The sequence below is a fragment of the Brassica rapa genome, chromosome A01, assembly GCF_000309985.2.
Source record: "Brassica rapa cultivar Chiifu-401-42 chromosome A01, CAAS_Brap_v3.01, whole genome shotgun sequence".
NCBI classification, from domain to species: domain Eukaryota; kingdom Viridiplantae; phylum Streptophyta; class Magnoliopsida; order Brassicales; family Brassicaceae; genus Brassica; species Brassica rapa.
The window spans coordinates 8235277-8255092 of record NC_024795.2 but is presented as its reverse complement, the minus strand read 5'-3'; the positions used below and the strand labels follow the sequence as shown (position 1 = coordinate 8255092).

General features: G+C 33.9%; 2 protein-coding genes, 1 long non-coding RNA gene and 1 other non-coding gene across 4 annotated transcripts; 2 read left to right on the top strand and 2 right to left on the bottom strand.

Annotated features, from left to right (window-relative positions):
- Window positions 1-1089: 1089 nt before the first annotated feature.
- Window positions 1090-7719, bottom strand: LOC117133017. The gene is made up of 2 exons (XR_004456832.1): window positions 7068-7719; window positions 1090-1652 (listed from the first exon to the last, which is right to left on the bottom strand). It is a non-coding gene; the product is annotated as an uncharacterized LOC117133017 (long non-coding RNA).
- A 1757-nt stretch (window positions 7720-9476) lies between these two features.
- Window positions 9477-11475, top strand: LOC103862557 (probable pectate lyase 18). Its single transcript, XM_009140259.3, has 3 exons — window positions 9477-9736; window positions 9972-10721; window positions 10817-11475. Exons 1-3 carry the CDS (start codon window positions 9627-9629, stop codon window positions 11175-11177), a joined length of 1221 nt encoding a protein of 406 aa, XP_009138507.2. The 5' UTR covers window positions 9477-9626; the 3' UTR covers window positions 11178-11475.
- A 2183-nt stretch (window positions 11476-13658) lies between these two features.
- Window positions 13659-15794, top strand: LOC103862547 (31 kDa ribonucleoprotein, chloroplastic). Its single transcript, XM_009140249.3, has 4 exons — window positions 13659-14248; window positions 14773-14874; window positions 15200-15481; window positions 15577-15794. Exons 1-4 carry the CDS (start codon window positions 13766-13768, stop codon window positions 15634-15636), a joined length of 927 nt encoding a protein of 308 aa, XP_009138497.2. The 5' UTR covers window positions 13659-13765; the 3' UTR covers window positions 15637-15794.
- Window positions 15795-16326: 532 nt separating this feature from the next.
- Window positions 16327-16514, bottom strand: MIR9553 (microRNA MIR9553). Its single transcript, NR_128610.1, has one exon. It is a non-coding gene; the product is annotated as a microRNA MIR9553 (primary transcript).
- Window positions 16515-19816: the final 3302 nt, after the last annotated feature.

Sequence of the window (19816 nt, the reverse complement as noted above, 5' to 3'; positions counted from 1 at the left end):
TTTAAGTTTGGATTCTGATAAAGAAGATTGTTGGAAAAAGGTGTATTTTAAGAGTAATGTTTTCATGTGATGCGAGTCACGTATCCAAACAGAACTCAACAACAACAACATGTTGAAGAAGCATGTTAAAAGTTATCATGATGCCTATATCTAGTTCTCTAGCATATGAGAAGCTATAAGGCTTTGGATAGCAATAGGTTGTTCTACATTTTTTTTGTGCTAAAGCAATACGTTTAACATATGATATAAGATTTAATGTGTCCCGCTTAATTTTTCTGTTTATTTATTTCAAGGTTTGAGCATATATAGGTTTAACCATTAATTGTATGCTAAATGAATGCTAAAACATTTTTCCTTGAACCCATTTGAAAGAAGACGTAAACATTGTGCTTTCTTTCATCGTTTCTCACTGGAATCCTTCTAAGTTGTACATCACCAAGACTTGGATTCAATCAAGATTCCGTTAAACACAAGTGATCATTTAATTTAGGTCCACAGCGACGAAAAAAGAAACTTGAGATGATAGCATGAATGCGACACGTATTGTATTTATGAGTGGATGCCACAACAAGATGATGCTTATGTTCAAATTCTCGGCGAACTTTACGGACAATAAACAAAAGGAAAAGGATATGTCGCATGTAAGAGTTGTCTGCTTTGCCCTTAAAACAATAATAATAAGTATTGGGAGGCATGTGCTGTGATTACTCAAATCTTCTTTGTCGTTGTCAATTTTATCTTTCCTATCAAATATTGTAGGTTGAGTGAGTGTGAAGACTTGTGAACGGGCCTCTCTCTTGATTGATTCCCACCATGCGATCAAGTTTTTGTTTTTTGAAAATTTGTACATTTTCTAAGCAGAAATTTAAACCATGTTAAATTAGCTACATTTTGGAGTATTTTTCTTCTCATTTTTCTTTCATCGAAACTTAAACATATGATCTTTAGCTTTTTACTAGCTGATTCAAGAGTTTTTTAGCCATTAGAGTAATATTTCGTTAGTGATCAAGTTCTTTTTGATAGCGTAACTCACTTTAATATGTAATTTGCATTTAAAAAGGGTGTTATTGATTGAAATAATACTTCATCTGTTTTTAGTATGAGGAATTAAGTGTCGGTCCAATCAGTATATCTATATCTTGATTAATTGAATATCATGATGGTCTAATGTTATTAATCTATTAAAAATTATTATATTTTTAAAAAAATTATTATATTTTATTTTACTGTTTTCTAGTAACAAGTGACCTTATTGTTATTTTATTCTTTTTATTGTACTCATTTTCTCTTCTTTCTCTAACCAACCGTATCGTTTGATCACGTTGTCCCAAGACTAGCATGCTTTTTTCTGATTAAACTGTCAAAATAACCAACCTAACAATTGAAAGGAATCCCGTAAAACCTGCAAATCACGAGGCATTACATGTCCCACTTATACTTTCTCTTATTTACATTTCTCCAATGCTTTTCACATTAACCTATCATTACCATTGCCTATTAACCAAGGACTTTAAGAGCATAGATTCGTATCTAATTCCCCTGCCGTAATTGGTGCATTAAGAAGTGGAAAGCACTATGGTGAAAGGAAAAAAAAATGTTACTGTTTTCACGTCATTTTCACCAACATGAAGAAAATAGCTGTAACTAATCTCCTTTTGTTTTGAATAAAGAAGAGAAGACAAGAGAAGAGAGAAATTGGTGTGTATTATTCCATGAGTAATGAGTCCTTTATATAGGATTACAATAGCTTGTGGACAAAGCCACTTGGAGAACAAGTAAAGCTTGGAGAACAAGTATATTTAAGATATGCCATAATGGCATCACCATAATATTCATAACACTTCCCCTTGATGTCCATTATGCGCGTAAGATGCTGCCTCGTTAAAAACCCCACCAGGAAAACCCAATAGGAAAAAACCATGGTTAAAGGAAAAAGAGTGCAGCGTATAATGACTTCCCCTCATGTGTACATACGTCGAGATCTTTGAGACAACGTAGTTCAATAAGATGAGTGAGCTTCTTGAAAGTAGCAGGGGTAGCGTCTTGGTGAATGAAACAGCCAAATATTTACTCGAACGAACTTGTAGGAAACAAACTTCGCCATTCTTCAGTAGTGCATGAGTCTTCATGATCTGATCATTTCTTGGATTCTTTTTATCTCCAAAACTATAGAACAATGATAGATTTTCATTTCCCAAATTGTAACATTCTCTTTGGGTGTCTATCTTTTATGTGTTCTTTGTTGCCTCGTTAAAACCTTGTCATGGAAAAACCCAGTGGGATAAAAACCATGATGAGGAAAAAGAGTACAACCACACATATTTCACATTTCTTCTTCGGAAAGCAATATCTTCAGGATATGCATTCCAATAAGAGAAATCTCCTTTTGAAATTGATAATATTGTAATACTCTTTCCATTAGAGTATTCAAGGTCTATAGATTTCTGGTCCACAATTCTTATTTGATATAGACAATATTTTCTTAGTCTATTTGGACTTCAAACCAAACTTCTTACATACAATCGTCTAGACATTCGTTTCGTACATACGAATAACTCATTCGTAACTATTATGACTTTCTTTCTTGTCATATGAAATTACATCTTTTGGTTATGAAAAAGATTAGTAATTTTCTCAATAACACTTTAAATATGGTACTTCAAGACCAAACATGTATGAGCATCTTAAATAAAATCCTTCACGGATCTTTATGATAACATCTAATTTTAGATCTCCAATTTGGAATACATAAAGATAATATTTGTATTGTCAAGAGCTTTCTTCCAAAATACAATTTTCTATAACTCTTCAGGAGTTTTATTGATATTCAAATCAATGATTCTATTGATCTATAATCACTTGAAAAATATAAAGATGTATTGATTTACTTCAAATATTTCATATATCCCATAAAACATATTTCGATCGAATAGCTAGAGTTCCCGGGAACATGACTTTGATATAAACAATCCTTCAGGGATTATATATTTTAGGGATTCTATCTCTTAAGGATTACTAGTTTCCAGTGGGTCGTATAATTCAAATTCTTCATTTATTTTCAGAATAATAAGAAACTTGAAAGTAGTTGCATCTACCACATGAGACTATGTCTCTTCACAATCAATTCCATATTGATCTTTCAATGAGCAACAAATCATTTCCCACTTGTTTTACACTTTTTAGTGTATGGACTACTGGTCCAAATACTTGTCTCTTTCACAAGAGTTTGTATTTTGTCTTTTGTTTCTTTCTGACTTGGCCAATCATTTATTTGTGTACACTTTTCAATAGACTTTCTTTCATGATCCTCTTTCTCATTCATCATATCAACTGCCATTTTTTAGGCATAAATATCATTGACGTCGATTTGCTTATCAGTTCCATTTTATTTCATACATGACATCACTTATTGAGATCTCTTCATTGTCTCAGGTACCTGAATTCTTTCAGTCATGTTTAATGTCTCTTCTGGAGATCATTCACAAACTCTTATTCCTCTTGACCATTATTTTATGCTCCTTTCATTTACGAGGATTTTTTTTTATCTTTGGAACCAATATGTTTACTACGCTTCAGGCGTAACTGGCAGTTTGATATTGTTCTTCTGGAACATCAATTCTTATTTGGAGCATTTACAGCTGGTATATGTGATTTGATCACTGTATTTATTTGGGTCAGTAAATGTGTCTGGCAACTGATTTACTAAGCTATATAATTGAATTATCTTTTGGACTTATCTTTAGTCCGAGAATCAATGATAATTCATTCGAACTTATATTCTTTTCCAGCTGTTTATTTTCTCCCTCTTATGTTGGAAATACTAATTCAACTTTGGCATTCAAATCGAGTCTTACTTATATCCTTCGGGGATGGCTCTAGATTCTTAAGAATCAATGGAGATTCATATCCAACATGTATTCCAACTTTATTTGAAAACACATCTTACTTAAAGCTCTGTGGTGGAGCAATTGGAATGTATGTCACACATCCAACATTCTTAGATGCAAAATGGTTGGTTTCTGACCCACTACCAATGACGGGGAGAACCATTAATTACTTGTTGGTTTGATGCGAATTAGTGTTGCTCAAAATGTTTATCACTTATCCTAGTGATTTTTCTATAGTCGTCAAAGACTTTAAGACGTGAATTCACCAATATCATAAAGATGCGTAGTGGGTGATCAGTCCACCAACATCTCCATTATGCCAATAATTTCATTTGGCTGGTGAAAACCGTATTTTCATTTTATCTTATGAGAAAGAAATATATGTGAAATCATTCATAAGAAACTTCTGGTTCTTCAATGAATATTCATAAATCTTTATGTATCTTTTCACATCACTACTAAACCAAAATGGTCTAACTGGTTCATGCCAAGTATTTTATAAACTTCTGGTTTACTCTGTATTTATCTCCATTACACTAAATCTTTGTGTAGTATAATCTATAAGAGGCTGTATATACTTTCTCTAAAATACTTATACTGTCTTGAGAAATATTTCTGAATTGAAATATATATAGCATTTCTTTTGCTTACTGTCTCAACATAAGTGTCAAAATCCCACAGATTCCCTTCGAGAATGATTCATCAATCTTAGTTTAGTACAAACATAATATTTTGGATGTTTGACTTATTATTAAATGTGAGATTCATTAATTCTTCCCCTCGAGATGATAAAACTACATGTTTATCAATCTCGAATGAATCTCATTTTGAATCAACAACATACTCTAGATGGGTCATGTATTCTTTCTCAAATCCTTTTAACTTCTTAGACTTATAAGAATATGACGCAATAAGGATTTTAAATTACATTCTTATGTGCAGTAATATTATGTATTCTTCTGGAGCATCATATATATCTTCTTCCTGAACATTCTATAAGGTTTTACTACCATGTATTGTACTCACAATAATCTTCTTTCATCTTTGGATGATTGAATCATTTTTTTTTTCTCAACTTCAAGTGAGAGAATGAGTTTTAAATAGAAACTCTTGGGTCTTTCTTTATTATCATCTTTATTTCTCAACTTCAAGTGAGAGTATGAGTTCTAAAAAGAAACTCATTGGATCTTAACCTTATTTATATATACATTCACGTCTACAACCACTTTTAGGTTTATTTTCTTGAACAATACTATTTGTGGTATAAATATCCTATTCTCTTCAGGAGAATGGATCATAATCTACGATATGTGATTTATTATCTTAAATCAATAGCTCATTGTTTCTCTGAGTCTCAAAGAAACAAGATACAAGTATAAACTTCTTTTTATTTTTTTTTAATCTATTTTCCCAATCATGTGTCTGCTGGACAACATTACTAGTGTGAAAAATATTTTTTTTTTCATATATGCATCATTTTAAAAAAAAATTCGAGAATTTTACTTTTAAACTTAACATCCAACATAGTTGAGATATATTACAGACTTCAGGTCTTGTAATCTTTAGATGCAAAATATATAATGAGCTATAGGTAATCACTTCAGGTGATTGTACATTTCTTTAGATTATTCTCCAAGACTTATGGGATCTTAAGGTCAAGCCTTAAACTTAAAACTCTCACATATACAATCACAATGAAATATAATAATAAAACTATTTCAAATTATATAAAATATGTATTAACATAGATCTTATTATATAAAGAAATAGATAATATTTCTATAGTAATCATCATATGTGCTACTTCTTTACTTTCATGCTATTGAACAAGGAATCAATAAACTTACTAAACAAATCTTATATCACATTTATCAATTTTCATGTAAATTATTACCCTCGTATATAAAGCATGAAAATAAAATACTTATCTTGGTAAAAAAATGCAACGGAGATGAGAATTTGAATTGCTCATGTATCTTGGTTGGATATAATTTCACATGATCTCTTCTCTTTTAAAGAGGATGATTCTGAAATACTCAAAATTTGCTCATATAAATATGGCTAACATGTTAGTAAACATCAATATATAACATTGACCATATTTAAATAGTAATAATTCATCCGAAAAAATCTACTTAAATCAAGCGTATATATAATTACTATAAAAATCATTCAAGCATTAAGCAGAATGTGCAAACCAACGGTTTCTAAACCCGATGCAAACCAAAACTATTACCATATCATGTGATGTTCCAAGTAAAATAGAAATAATATATTACATGCACTCAACCGTAACACTTGATTACTATATTATATGTATTCGTATATATTACATGCACTCAGCCCAAAATTTTAAACCAACATGCAATATCTTATCAAGTCTAGTAAATAATTATTAACCTATAAATCCAATTCGATGATATAGTTTTAAGCATTGAACAATGCGCAGCCATAAAGAATAAAAGTGGATGCAATCACAAACGCAATAACAATATAAGATGTAGCTGCAACACTAAATCTATGAATTTGTTAATTTATACGTTCAACTGTAGCGATACTATATGCAACCGTAATAATAATATGCAGCCGTAATGAGACGTATTCAAACTTCGGAGCTATAGTCATCTGCTATTACTGAACAATAATGGTATGCTGTAATTAACAATATGCATAAACAAACTATATGAACTTGTTAAGCAATAATCATGGTTATACGAATATGAATATGAAAACTAGCGAGATTGAGTATAGCTTATAAAGTCGATAAGATCTCACTTTGATCGAAGGATTTTTCTTTCCTTGAAACAAGGGAAATCAATATTGTCGATTAAAACTTTTAAACTCAATCTAACATGTGATGAACTATGAATCCCAATCTTACAAACCATGAATTGATAATAAGCATGATCGGTAGAATGATTGGACATAGACTAAAAATATAAAATAAAATCTATACCTATTAGTTTAAAGTCGCTAGAGATTCGTGCTGATAACGTGTTTTGAATAAAGAAGAGAAGACAAGAGAAGAGAGAAATTGGTGTGTATTATTCCATGAGTAATGAGTCCTTTATATAGGATTACAATAGCTTGTGGACAAAGCCACTTGGAGAACAAGTAAAGCTTGGAGAACAAGTATATTTAAGATATGCCATAATGGCATCACCATAATATTCATAACACCTTTACATTTTATGATTTAAATAAAAATAAGCCAATAGTAAAATAGGAAGAAGAAAACTCCAAGAAAATGAGCTTAATCTGAGAGAAACAAATGCCATATATAAAAACAATCATATAACTCTTAAACTGTATATTTGACAGTATCACTCGACTAATTGCATGACTTGTTCCTACAGTTTTATTAGCAAATTTATAGTACTTTTTCTTCCATCTTATCCCTTATATATTAAAAGAGAAGCATTGTAATAAATGCATCCACACTATAATAGACACGTGCCAGTCTCACAATGATTTGATAATAAATATGTTAACGCGTTCACACTATATCCATAAATGTGTTTACACTATGTATTTTGTGTTTTCTTAATATAAAACTCACATACATAGTTCTAATAAAACCCTGGATTTTTCAGTTCGAATAAAACTAGATAACGAATCAAAAGCCAAACTATATATATATTATTTTTATTGTTTACAGATAAAGTTGAACAAAATATTCATAAATTTTGATTCGATTCGTTTTCCGTTTTGATTTAAACCAAAAAATCTGGATATCTGTAACTCTACGAAACAAATCAAATATTAAAATACAATATCCAACAAAGAAGCAAATCACAAAAACCAATACTTATAGGAACATATATCTAATTCGATCTGTTATATGCATATATATACATATATGTAAATAATTATATATATATATATATATATATATGTTATGAATAATATCAGTTTATATCGGTTTTACAATATTTTTATAAATTAAATTTATTATATTAGGTACTAGAATTTAAAAAGTTAAATAATATTTTATTTTTGTAATAAAATATTATTATTAAAATTTTCAATTATTTTTAAAATTTTATTTTATTTACGGATCAAATCGGATATTCTTTAAAATTGTAAAACATTTCGGATATCCGAGTCACTGAATATCTAGGTGGCTAAAGATCGATTCGACACGAATGCTTCCATATACCTATATATTTGATATGTGTCCACTCTTATTTACGGATACAATTTATTTTCTTTATATGAAAAAAATGACTAATGTCAAGGCCTTTTTTAAAATTAATTTTATTTTTCATTTATTATTTTGAACAAAAAAGTAAATTAATATTAATTAACAATATCTTCATATATTTGTCAACTATTTTCATATACTTTTTACATACACATGCATATGCACCTTGATGTGAACACCTTGTAACTAAGTATTCACCACAATTGAAGTATCTAATTTTTTTGAAAGTTGAAATATTTTTTTTAATGCTTCTTTCACTACAGTCCAAATTGTAATGAAATGATTTGTCTTAATATTTTTATTTTATTTTTTAAATTATTATCTGTTTAGAAACTATAATATGAAACCATTGGTTTGACATGACGACTATCTAAAATTCATAATATGAAAATAAACAAATAATATTAATTTTTAGTTTTTACCGAAAAACAAAAAAATCAAACATTTTAACCGAATAAACTAAAATGAATATGAATTTAAAATAATAGTTATATTTTGAATGATTAAAAACCAAAAAAAAAAAAAAACCGAACCAATATCCAGATTAAACAGATTTAATGTTTTTTATTAAAAATAACGAAACTAATAATCTCATCCCGCGCAAGGCGCGGGTTATTACCTAGTTCTATAGCTATTGTTGCTGCTTGCCATTTATGTTTTCCGATACTCGATTACTTGACATGTTCTGTTGGTTTGTATTCGCTTTTCGTTGACATCCTTACCTAACGTGTTGCTATAGTATATGGTTGGACAGTTAGTTCTCAGAATAATTAAAGCCTTGTTCATGATCAACGGTTCTGATATGGACACTTTCTGATGTATTTTAGTTTTTGCTGTATATGCAACTGATTCTTTACGGACGTGTATATCTAAAGCCTACGATGTAAAGTCTAATGAAATGCAAAAAAGAACTTCTCAGTATATTATAGGCAATAAATATTCTGATGCATCGTTATAATAAGTTATGAACTTATGATTTACATAACATCTCAAACTTTTGTTAAATTCTTTTTGAGTGGAACTGCTATAAATTGATACCTTTTTTTGTTGGTTTGACATATTATAAACAGAGCATTTCGTCTCTGTTTGTTATCAACTAGAATGGTTGATAAGTTTGGATCCTTATAATTAACCAACTTCATACTGCTTTTATTTGGCCGCTAAACAGAGCAAGTGGAGTTTATTTGGAAAGTATTAACATTTCAAGCTAATTAGAATGGTAGCTTTTGCTTAATGTCAACAATTAGCTAATCAAAGATTTTATTTGTAGCGTGTGTAAGCAATCTATTGGTTCAAATTTGGGATTATTATATAAAAAGAAATAAAAGAGTGGGACCTAAACAGAAAATTCCAATAACAAATAGTATATGGGGGGTCGTTTACACCTTTATATAAACCCCCAAAGTTTCAGCTTCTCTATTATTCCCACTCAAAACTCTTTTCTTCCATATTTTTTCCCTCTTCTCTCACTTAGATCCAAGAGAGAGAGAGAGAGAGAGATAGAGTTAGTTAGTTACTCTGTACTGATAGTGAAAATGCAGACGAAGAAGCTCTTTATCTCCATAGTCTCTTTCCTTCTCTATTCTCCATTGATGTTCTCTTCACCAGTTCCAGACCCAGAAGCTATCGTCGAAGAAGTTCACAAGTACTAATCTTCTCTCTTCTTACCCACATTTTACTTCTTCTTTTTTCTCTTTTTTTTTGCTTAAACCCACATTTTACTTGAAACCCAACTTCTCAGCTTACTGTTATAAAAGACACTTCTTTTGCCAAAAAAATAAAAATAAAGCCAAAAAAATAAAAATAAAAAATGCAAACTTTATAAATATAACTGTTTTTTTGTAATAGTATCTGATCTCGTTGGTTGTGCACTGTTGCAGGAGCATTAATGCGTCGGTTGCAGCGAGAAGGAAGCTAGGCTACCTCTCATGTAGCACCGGTAACCCTATCGACGACTGTTGGCGATGCGACTCAAACTGGGAGAAAAACCGCCAACGTCTCGCCGACTGCGCCATCGGGTTCGGCAAGAACGCCATCGGCGGCCGTGACGGTCGTATCTACGTGGTGACCGACTCAGGAAACGACGACCCAGTGACCCCCAAGCCCGGAACGTTAAGACACGCCGTGATTCAAGACGAACCCTTATGGATCATCTTCCAGCGAGACATGACCATTCATCTCAAAGAAGAGCTCATCATGAACTCTTTCAAGACCATAGACGGTCGTGGCGCGTCTGTACATATAGCTGGTGGGCCATGTATCACGATCCAGTACGTGACCAACATTATCATTCACGGGATTCATATACATGACTGCAAGCCAGGTGGGAACGCTATGGTGCGAAGCTCCCCACGGCATTTCGGGTGGAGAACAATATCGGACGGTGACGGTGTGTCTATTTTCGGGGGGAGTCATGTTTGGGTTGACCATTGTTCGTTGTCTAACTGTGACGACGGGCTTATTGATGCTATAATGGGCTCGACGGCTATTACTTTGTCTAACAATTACATGACGCATCATGATAAGGTCATGTTGCTTGGTCATAGTGATACTTACACTCGTGACAAGAATATGCAAATCACCATTGCTTTTAACCATTTTGGTGAAGGTCTTGTTCAAAGAATGCCAAGGTAAAAAAAAAGTATTTGATTATTTTGGGGTAGATGCATAAATGTGATTGTGATGCGTGGCTAAATTTTTAGGACCAATGTTGGATGTGTTATAGGTGTAGACATGGGTACTTCCATGTGGTGAACAATGACTACACACATTGGGAGATGTATGCGATTGGTGGAAGTGCTAATCCTACTATCAATAGTCAAGGGAACAGATTTGTGGCCCCGAATATTAGATTCAGCAAAGAAGTGACGAAGCACGAGGACGCGCCGGAGAGCGAGTGGAAGAGCTGGAACTGGAGATCATCTGGTGATTTGTTGCTAAACGGTGCGTTTTTTACGCCTTCCGGTGGTGCTTCCTCTTCTAGCTATGCCAAGGCTTCGAGTCTTGGGGCTCGACCGTCTTCTCTCGTTGGCCCGTTGACGTTGGGTTCTGGTGCGCTGAATTGCCGCAAGGGTTCACGTTGCTGATTGTGGTGGCCTTCCACTTAAGTTCTTTTAGCCAATTAAACAAAATTATATAGTAAAGGCAATTAAAGCACCAATTAAGGGGGTTAAGTTATAACTTTCCTTACTCCTTAATTTACTCTCTTTTGATTTTTCTTCTTTTTGGAGGTAAAATTAAGGAGAATACAACCTCTGGCTTGCTTCTTTTAGGATCCTTGTAAGGATTCTCTGTTTTAAGGAATCTTTTATTAGGTTGAAATTGTAGGAACAAGAGCAGATGTGTTGATCTTGATATCAATATAAATATAATTTGTGTCTTCTCTTTTCTCGTTTAATTGTTTTGACTATAGTGACCCATCGCAAAATGAATACGGTATAAATTAAATGTGCGTACTCATGAATCATGATGGAGAAGATTGCTAGTTACAAATTTACACTGCACATGCGGTGTTTTTCATCATTCAGAAGCTTGGAATGTTCTGTAAAGGGATCCCTTCTGTAAAATGGGTAACTTTTATGGGTCAAAGTTGTTCGAGCCTGTCAATGCTTGACCAAAGCCACGATCTATTTCACTTTGGTCGATGCATCATCGATTGTGGTAAAATAAATAAAAATTACCCTTAAAATTAGGAAAAAATAATGCATGTGACCAGTCATGTGTCTCAGCAGCCCTACTTTTCATGGACTGGTCTCATATTCGTGTTGACTACTGTCCACTGATTGTGGAGATTTTTCAAATTTTGAAATTTGTAACAACTAAAATAACTAACTATTTGTTTTTCTCTGTATAACTGACCAATATAATATACTCCTTTTCCTTGGCCATGTCATGTCACATGTGCAACACATTAGTTCATTTAGAAAAGAAAAGAAAAGAAGAATAAATAAGATTTTGTGGTTACTTGTTGCAACAAAAAAAGACTATGTTGTAGTTGGTGTAATTATGACGTGGAAGGTTCGAAGCGCCAAGTCACTGATTGATGGAAAATTATACATCAAACGAGTTAGAAAAAAATTCACATTGTTGTTTTCTTTGTTGATTCCCAAACACATGAAGATATAGCTAGGTTAATAGGTCTGCTATCGAGCAAGAAGTTTTTGGAACTTTTAATGGCCATGTGTGTGTCAGTTGAGCTTGTGCGGTCCACGTGTTGGGCTCGGTTAATTCAGTTGTAATTGTCAGGTATTTAACTACCCATCCAGGGTTCTTGAGGCTTCTACTTTTTATATTCTTTGTAGTTGAGAAATTATAGTGAGTTTTATTAATTCCAAATCTTGGTTAAAACTCAGCGAATACTTATTAGAGCTCAGAGTGCGACTTGATCGATTCTGAAGGAAAAAATGGAATCAGCTTCAGACTGGTTTGATGTCGAGAAAGAAAATGTGACGTTGTACCGTGGAAAATAAATTTTCTATTCAAAGTATAGTACACATGTGATTAGTTCATGCCTTCATGGGCTACCTCCAAAACGAAACGAGATGAATCAAAGAAAGAAGAAAGTATACCAACCATGAAGGAAAAGATTGAAACATTCGAGCAATGAATTCCCAAGGATTTCTTTCTAAGGTAATGAATGAAAACCTTTAGCTTTAGGCACGTGCAATGCAATGCATTAGAAATATATATATATATATATATGTGTGCTTTTTGATTGGTATGGTCGTATGGAGCTAGTGGGGAGAAAGGGAAACTGATTGAGGCAGCTAATATATACCACTATGGCTTTCGCAAGACTGATAGTTAATTTATATCTTCCTAAAACTTGTTTTCTGACATGAGAAGTTTGATTGGGTGAAGATCCGATAAGTGCTTAACCTGAGAACTAGTTTACCTAACCTAACAAACATGACTAGTAAAAAACATTTTCACGTCTTCTGAACTTTGTTTGCAAATTGTGTATGATATATTTTGGCTTCGCACGAGTTATATACTTATTATATCTATATGCATCAATGGCATTGCAATCCTCAGATGACGTACGCTAACTAAAAATTCATTTCCGTTCCCATGTTCAACAATGAATGGTCTAACTACAAGGCTAATGCAAGAAGTATCAAGTCCAAAACTTCTTATAACCACGAGGAACCATGACTATTTAACGTAGGGCACTGTAGATAGGAAAAAGTTGAACATTGCCATTCGTAGAGTTCAAACGTAAAAAAGGTAACCACAAATGTTCAGAAGAAGAGACTATTATATCAAATAGCATAACCGGTTTAGCTCATTGCAAATAAAATTTAAACCGTGGACTGAACTAATCTTCCCTCGATTTTTCTTTTTTTTTTAAATGATTTTCAAGTGCATATATTCGTAGAGTTCAAACGTAAAAAGGGTAACCACAAATGTTCAGAAGAAGAGACTATTATATCAAATAGCATAACCGGTTTAGCTCATTGCAAATAAAATTTAAACCGTGGACTGAACTAACCTTCCCTCGATTTTTCTTTCTTTTTAAATGATTTTCAAGTGCATATATTTATATTTATTTAAAATAGTTTATTCGATTTGGTATCGAAATTTCTTGTCTCTTGCAGTCTCGGCCCTTCCTTATCCCTATCTATCTCTCCCATCGTTCTAAAACCCTCCCCTTCCTCTTCTCCCTATCTCTCCAATGGCTTCTTCAATACTGACCTCAACCTTAAAGCCTCTTGCCATGGCGGATTCTTCCTCCTCCACCCTTCTCTCCCATCCTTCACTCTCCACTATCCACTCCTCCAAAACTCGCTGCTTCTCCAACTCTTCTCTCCTCACCGGACGCACTAACCTCCCTTTCTCCTTCTCCAGCCTCTCCCTCTCTCTCAACTCCAAAACCCACCTCAAAAAATCCACCTTTGTCTCCTCCGTCGCCCAGACTTCTGATTGGGCTCAGCAAGACGGGGAAGAAAGCGGAGATGTGAGCGCTTCGGTCGCCGTTGAGGAGAGCGAGCCTGAAGCGACGTTTTCTGAAGAGGAAGGAGATGCGAGCGAAGGTGGTGGCGATTTCCCGGAGCCACCGGAGGAAGCTAAGCTCTTCGTCGGAAACTTGGCTTATGATGTTGACAGCCAGGCCTTGGCTATGCTCTTTGAGCAAGCTGGTACTGTTGAAATCGCTGAGGTGAATATGGTTTTCTGACTTGCTTCTTCTACTTGTTCATTAGCATTGCTTCACGTTCATGTATGTGTTTCTGTGTATCAAAATGTGAGTCAAAATGAGATATAGTGAAGTTCTTTGGATTAAATCTCCGGTCTAGTTCAAGAGAATTGTTGAAAGTGATTAGAATTGTGTGAATTGAGTTCGTATAAGCCACTACTTATGTGTTTTTGTTCACTTTGCATTGCTTTGAAGGTCATGTATGTTCTGTGCGTTGCAATTTTCATCAAATGTGAGTCAAAATGGATGAAAGATAGTAAAAGGGCTTGGCTTTTAAGTTTTTGGAGCATATCTGGTTCGAGAGAATTGTTGTAGTGATGAGAATTATGTGGATTGAGTTCGTATCTGTTGACATTAGATGTTCAATGCTTTTGGTTTTGAGTGTATATATATGTGTAGTTCATGTTATTCTAAGCTCTCATTTTCATTTAACTGCAAGAGATAATGTTTTTAGTCATAACATATTCTTTGGACTCTTCTGGTTGTAGGTTATCTACAATAGGGAAACCGATCAGAGTCGTGGATTTGGATTTGTGACTATGAGTACGGTCGAAGAAGCTGAGACTGCTGTTGAGAAGTTCAACCGTTATGTAAGTTTCTATGCTAACAAGCATTTTCTCAAGTAGTAGCATGTCTTTTAGTGGCTCATAATTGCCCTTATTTGCTCTTAATCCAACCAAAGTTTTCATCTTTTCTGCTCGTTGAAAGCAGTTTCTTGTTAATTGAATGTGGAGACTTTGGCATTTGATCTCAGCTCTTCACTACTTATCCCCATTTGCTGCATCTGCGTTGAAGTGTTTGTGTCTGAGACATTTTAGCAACTCAATGGAGTTGTGTATTCTGTAAAACCTGATTGTGTGTTGTGACAACATTACTGAGCATCTTTGTCGGTTGGTCTTTTTCATGTTTTGCCAGGATCTGAATGGACGGGCTTTGACAGTAAACAAGGCAGCTCCAAGAGGCTCACGCCCAGAACGTCAGCCTCGGGTGTACGAGCCTGCATTCAGAGTCTACGTGGGAAACCTACCGTGGGATGTCGACAACGGTCGTCTAGAGCAAGTTTTCAGTGAGCATGGCAAAGTTGTGGAAGCTCGTGTGGTTTACGACCGCGAGACAGGCCGTTCACGTGGATTCGGGTTTGTCACAATGTCGAACGAGACTGAACTCAACGACGCTATCGCTGCTCTTGATGGACAGGTACCTTCCTCATATGGTTATGCTAATGCAGGTTACATGTTTTTTTTTTGTGGTGATCTTCTCATTCGATCTTTCTTTGTGTCTTGTATTTGCAGAACATGGAGGGTAGAGCTATCAGAGTGAATGTAGCGGAGGAGCGCCCAAGGCGATTTTAAGACTCAGATCTCTTTGTACCCTTACTTACTCTCTTTATATCTTTTGCGTTTTGTTTAGACGAGATTCTTACACTCTTTGGAGATTTTTTTGTTTGTTTGAATTCTGAATGCGAAGCTTCTTTTAAAGTAATTTATATATTTGATCGATGGTTAAGCAATATGGTGATCAAAGGTGAAGAGGTGCAATGTTCTTATCCAATATGTTATGAGCCTAAAATTTTATCTCCTAATTGGAGGGGCCTTATCACATATCATGCATGTCTATTTCATGCCTCATGGTAGTATTTTAAAAACTGATCTGAGAAGGTTAACTGGATAAGCTAACCGTAGAGCTCAGACTATCTATAAAATTGAGCCGAGTCCTAATTAGAGAATGTGAGATATCTAAACTATTGACATTAAGACGTTATGAGATATAGCTAAACTAAGTTAGTTTATCAAGACATTTCTGAGACCAGAGCTCATCATTCTCTTCCTCATATGCTTCTACTTTGTCAACGTGTTAAGTGACTGTTGGATTGTTTACTTTAGAATAAAATTCCAAAACAAGATAATGAGGGACAAAGATGGCAACGATCGTGAACATCATAACTCCTCTGTGTTCGCACGCTGCTGATATTGGTCAGATGTACGGGCTGTTCTTGTAATTATGGTATGAAATTGCAAAAGCAAACAAACAGCTAGAATCATGTACACAGCGGGAGAGATGCCAAACAAAGTGGTAGAATGGGAACCATGTACATAGCTGGAGCTGATTATGTGAAGTCAGGCATATATTAGATTCTAGTCTTAGCCAATACCAAAATATAAGCTAATTATGGGATTACCATACTTCACATAATTAGCTTCAGCTTTGTACATGGTTGCCCTCTTGCCCCTCTGTTTGAAACTCTCACGACATTCTTGTAGATTGTTTCAACCTCACTAAACAAAAATCTACAAATCCTACTCATTTTCTTCTCTCTGTTTTTTTTTCTCTGTGTTTATCTGTATGGTTTGAGGGTAGTGATAATTCTGTTTCTTATAGCCAAAGAGGAAGAAATGCATCTCACAAAAGGACAATATGTTCAAATTTAGGAGAATCTGCTTTAGTTGTGCAACTTCAATGTTAGCATAGTTGAGGTAATAAAAAACAAATAATGCATGGAGCCATTCAAAGCATTTATATCGATGTCCAGTGGTATGGCCACTTAATCAGAAGTCAAATCAAAATAACAGCTTTAGTCACAAACCAATTATTTAAGCTTTAGCAGTTACATGATGACTCTAGTTTATATGTGAGCAAGTGTTTGGTGTCTTTAATGAGGCCCCATAAACAAAGATAATCAGTGTTGGAAATAGCTCGGTCACAAACTCAAAGGTGTGAATGAGCTGGTTCACAAAGATTTAGGCTGAATTCATACTCTTGCTGTCCATGAGATATGTTGGATGCTGCAGATTATTGCAGGTCAGCTCAATTATTATTTGTTGTGTGTTTTGATACTTATTCAAAGCTAAAACAAAGAAACGTTTTTGAAAGAGAGAATAAACTGAAATAGTTATACTGTATATGCAACAATTGATGTATCAACAGAAACAAACAATTTGTGAAAGGTATATGATCGCTTGTGAGTTGTGTGATGCTTTTAGTACGAAACCTCTTGATTTTCATTCCTATGTCAATTTTTTTCTTTAGAAAATGCATCAGATTTAACGCTTACATGAATTACAGACAACTGCGACACTCTCTCTAAGTCAGATGTAAAATAATATAGAATAAACTCAATGATAATAGATTTTAATTAGTACTCTAGTATTCCATATACCGTTCAGTATTCCTCCTAGTTAGGACCACATGAACAATTTTTGGCATAAGTAACTAGTGAAGGAAACAGTTCTTGGCATTAAGTACGTAGTGAAGGAAACAATAGAGCAGGGTAAAGTAATTAACTAGATGGTCGCTAGTGTGTCTTCACCAGTAAATGGTCGCTCATAGTTATAATCCTTATCACTTCATAATACCTCACTGCCTTCTTTTCTGGACAATCTTTCTACAAGCTAACAAAAAGAACAAGGATTATTTATCCCATTCATACCATTAGGTCATGTCGAAGTCAGATTTGTTCCTATGATGCTTGGAGGAGAAGAAATGCGTTTAATCCTCCGAGTCATATCACCTGTGGGTTAGATATTGTTCGCTAACACATTTTCGGAATGGGAAGGTTAAGCAATAAGGTAATCAAAGATGAAGGTGCAATGTTCTTGTCCAATATGCGACGAGACTAATAGTTGTGTTTCATAACTGGAGGGCCTTAAACCCAGCTCTTAAAGAGTTCTAATAGTTGTGTCTACGTCGCGGTGTATTTGAAAACCTATCTGACAAAGATAACTAGATAAGCTAATTAACCCTAGAGCTCAGACTATTATAAAAAATGACCTGAGTCTTAATTAGAGAATGTGAGATATCTAAACTAAGCTGGGACAAATGAAGACGATAGCTAAACTAAGTTAGGAGATAAGCTAAACTAAGATAGCTAACTAAGCTAAACTAATAAAAAAAAAAAACAATGAGCTCAAAAGTCTCAATCGTGCTCGTTAAGTCGCTTTACCAGAATATGGAAATGCAACATTTGTCGGGATACAAAAGAATGAATGGTCCATATATCCATGCATGTGTAACAACAGCCTAACATCATAAGAAAGAATAGACGAAAAAAAGAAGAAGATAATTACAAGAAAAAAGAAGAGGAAACAAAGTGTATGAGAATAGAGCGACATTGATGATTCATTTCTCGGCCAGATCTTGTCTTGGAACTTTCTTCCAATCTCTCTTATCCCAACCTCGGCCCTTAGCTTCTCGACCAGTCATCTCCATTTGTTTTCACGCTTGTCTCTTTGCCCTTCCTCTATTAATTAGTTTTGGATCCATCACCAACGTTTTATAATAACAACAATACTATTGAATCATTATTTTATTAGGCTACGAATCTCTTACAAATCACGGGAGAATGAACCCAACTTTGAATTGTACACTCCAAATAAAACTAATTATAAAAACAATGCTAACAGCACCGGGAGGCTGGAGACCATTTATTTCTCCTTAACATATGCAAAATTAGGAACAAAGGTATGTGTCCTAGGTAGAAAGTCACGATGACTGGTCCTAACTAAGGAACCATTATGGACCAAAGATTTTGAATTTCTTGAATACGAAAGATAAAATGCTAATCGTTTTACTCTTTATATCCCATTAAACCATCTTTGTTGCACGCAAGAAAGGAGTAGCAAACAAAGTGTTGTAGCCAACTTGCCTATGAGATCTTCATCGACGTTGATCGTTTTAAATTTAAGAAAGCTACATAATAAGACTTATTATAGTTGACAAAGAAAACAGAGAGGATGTATATAAAAAAATTTGACGGCAAAAAGAAAAAGGTTGGAGGGATGGATGATTGGTCCTCATCCTCCTAACCCATGATGCTGCCAGTAAATTCTTTCAAGGGCAACCAACCATCCACGTGTACCCTCAAACTCTACAACCTGTAAAATTCATTTATACATGTATCTTAAAAATTTGAATAGTAGCCCCAAAAGTTCTTTTATTTCATTAAAAACACAATCTTAAACCACATTGCAGAAAACAAATCTAAGCTACACAAAACTTGTGACTTTAGAATCTTTTTTTTTATACTTGTAATGGACTCTATGATGTTTATCCATGTGAATCACACATGCTCTCATGAATTACTTATAAGGCTAAGCACTAGGATAACTTGTAGTTTATAGCATTATTACATTTAAAAAAAATAGCTTTTCTTTCTCCTAAGCTAAATTAATTATATAACTGTAATATATCAAAATAATTACGAATAGTGAAATGAACTGATAAAAATAAATTTGAGTTTGTTAATTTATAATTATATGTTGAAATATTAAAAATAAATAAATTCCGGAACAAGGGTTTTGTTTTTAGAGTCTCAATACAGACAAGATCCCCATTTTAGTTGTCGATAATAATAAAGTTTTAAACTTTTTTTAAAACTAAGATTAAAATTTTTTACGTTGAAAACAAGAATATGAAGAAGGTTCAAATCGGTCACCGGTCATCAGCTCTCGTCTCTCTAAAAAAAAAAAAGAAAGAGAAGGAATGTTTCGTAGCAATCATCACCAGCTTCGTCTTCTTCTCTGAAACAACTCCAGC

Excerpts from the sequence above, each read along its gene's own strand:
- LOC103862557 (XM_009140259.3), top strand. The coding sequence starts at position 9,627 with ATGCAGACGAAGAAGCTCTTTATCTCCATAGTCTCTTTCCTTCTCTAT. Across the intron at positions 9,737-9,971 it reads ATCGTCGAAGAAGTTCACAA|GAGCATTAATGCGTCGGTTG; the intron begins GTACTAATCTTC and ends GCACTGTTGCAG. Across the intron at positions 10,722-10,816 it reads CTTGTTCAAAGAATGCCAAG|GTGTAGACATGGGTACTTCC; the intron begins GTAAAAAAAAAG and ends GATGTGTTATAG.
- LOC103862547 (XM_009140249.3), top strand. The coding sequence starts at position 13,766 with ATGGCTTCTTCAATACTGACCTCAACCTTAAAGCCTCTTGCCATGGCG. Across the intron at positions 14,249-14,772 it reads GTACTGTTGAAATCGCTGAG|GTTATCTACAATAGGGAAAC; the intron begins GTGAATATGGTT and ends TTCTGGTTGTAG. Across the intron at positions 15,482-15,576 it reads TCGCTGCTCTTGATGGACAG|AACATGGAGGGTAGAGCTAT; the intron begins GTACCTTCCTCA and ends TTGTATTTGCAG.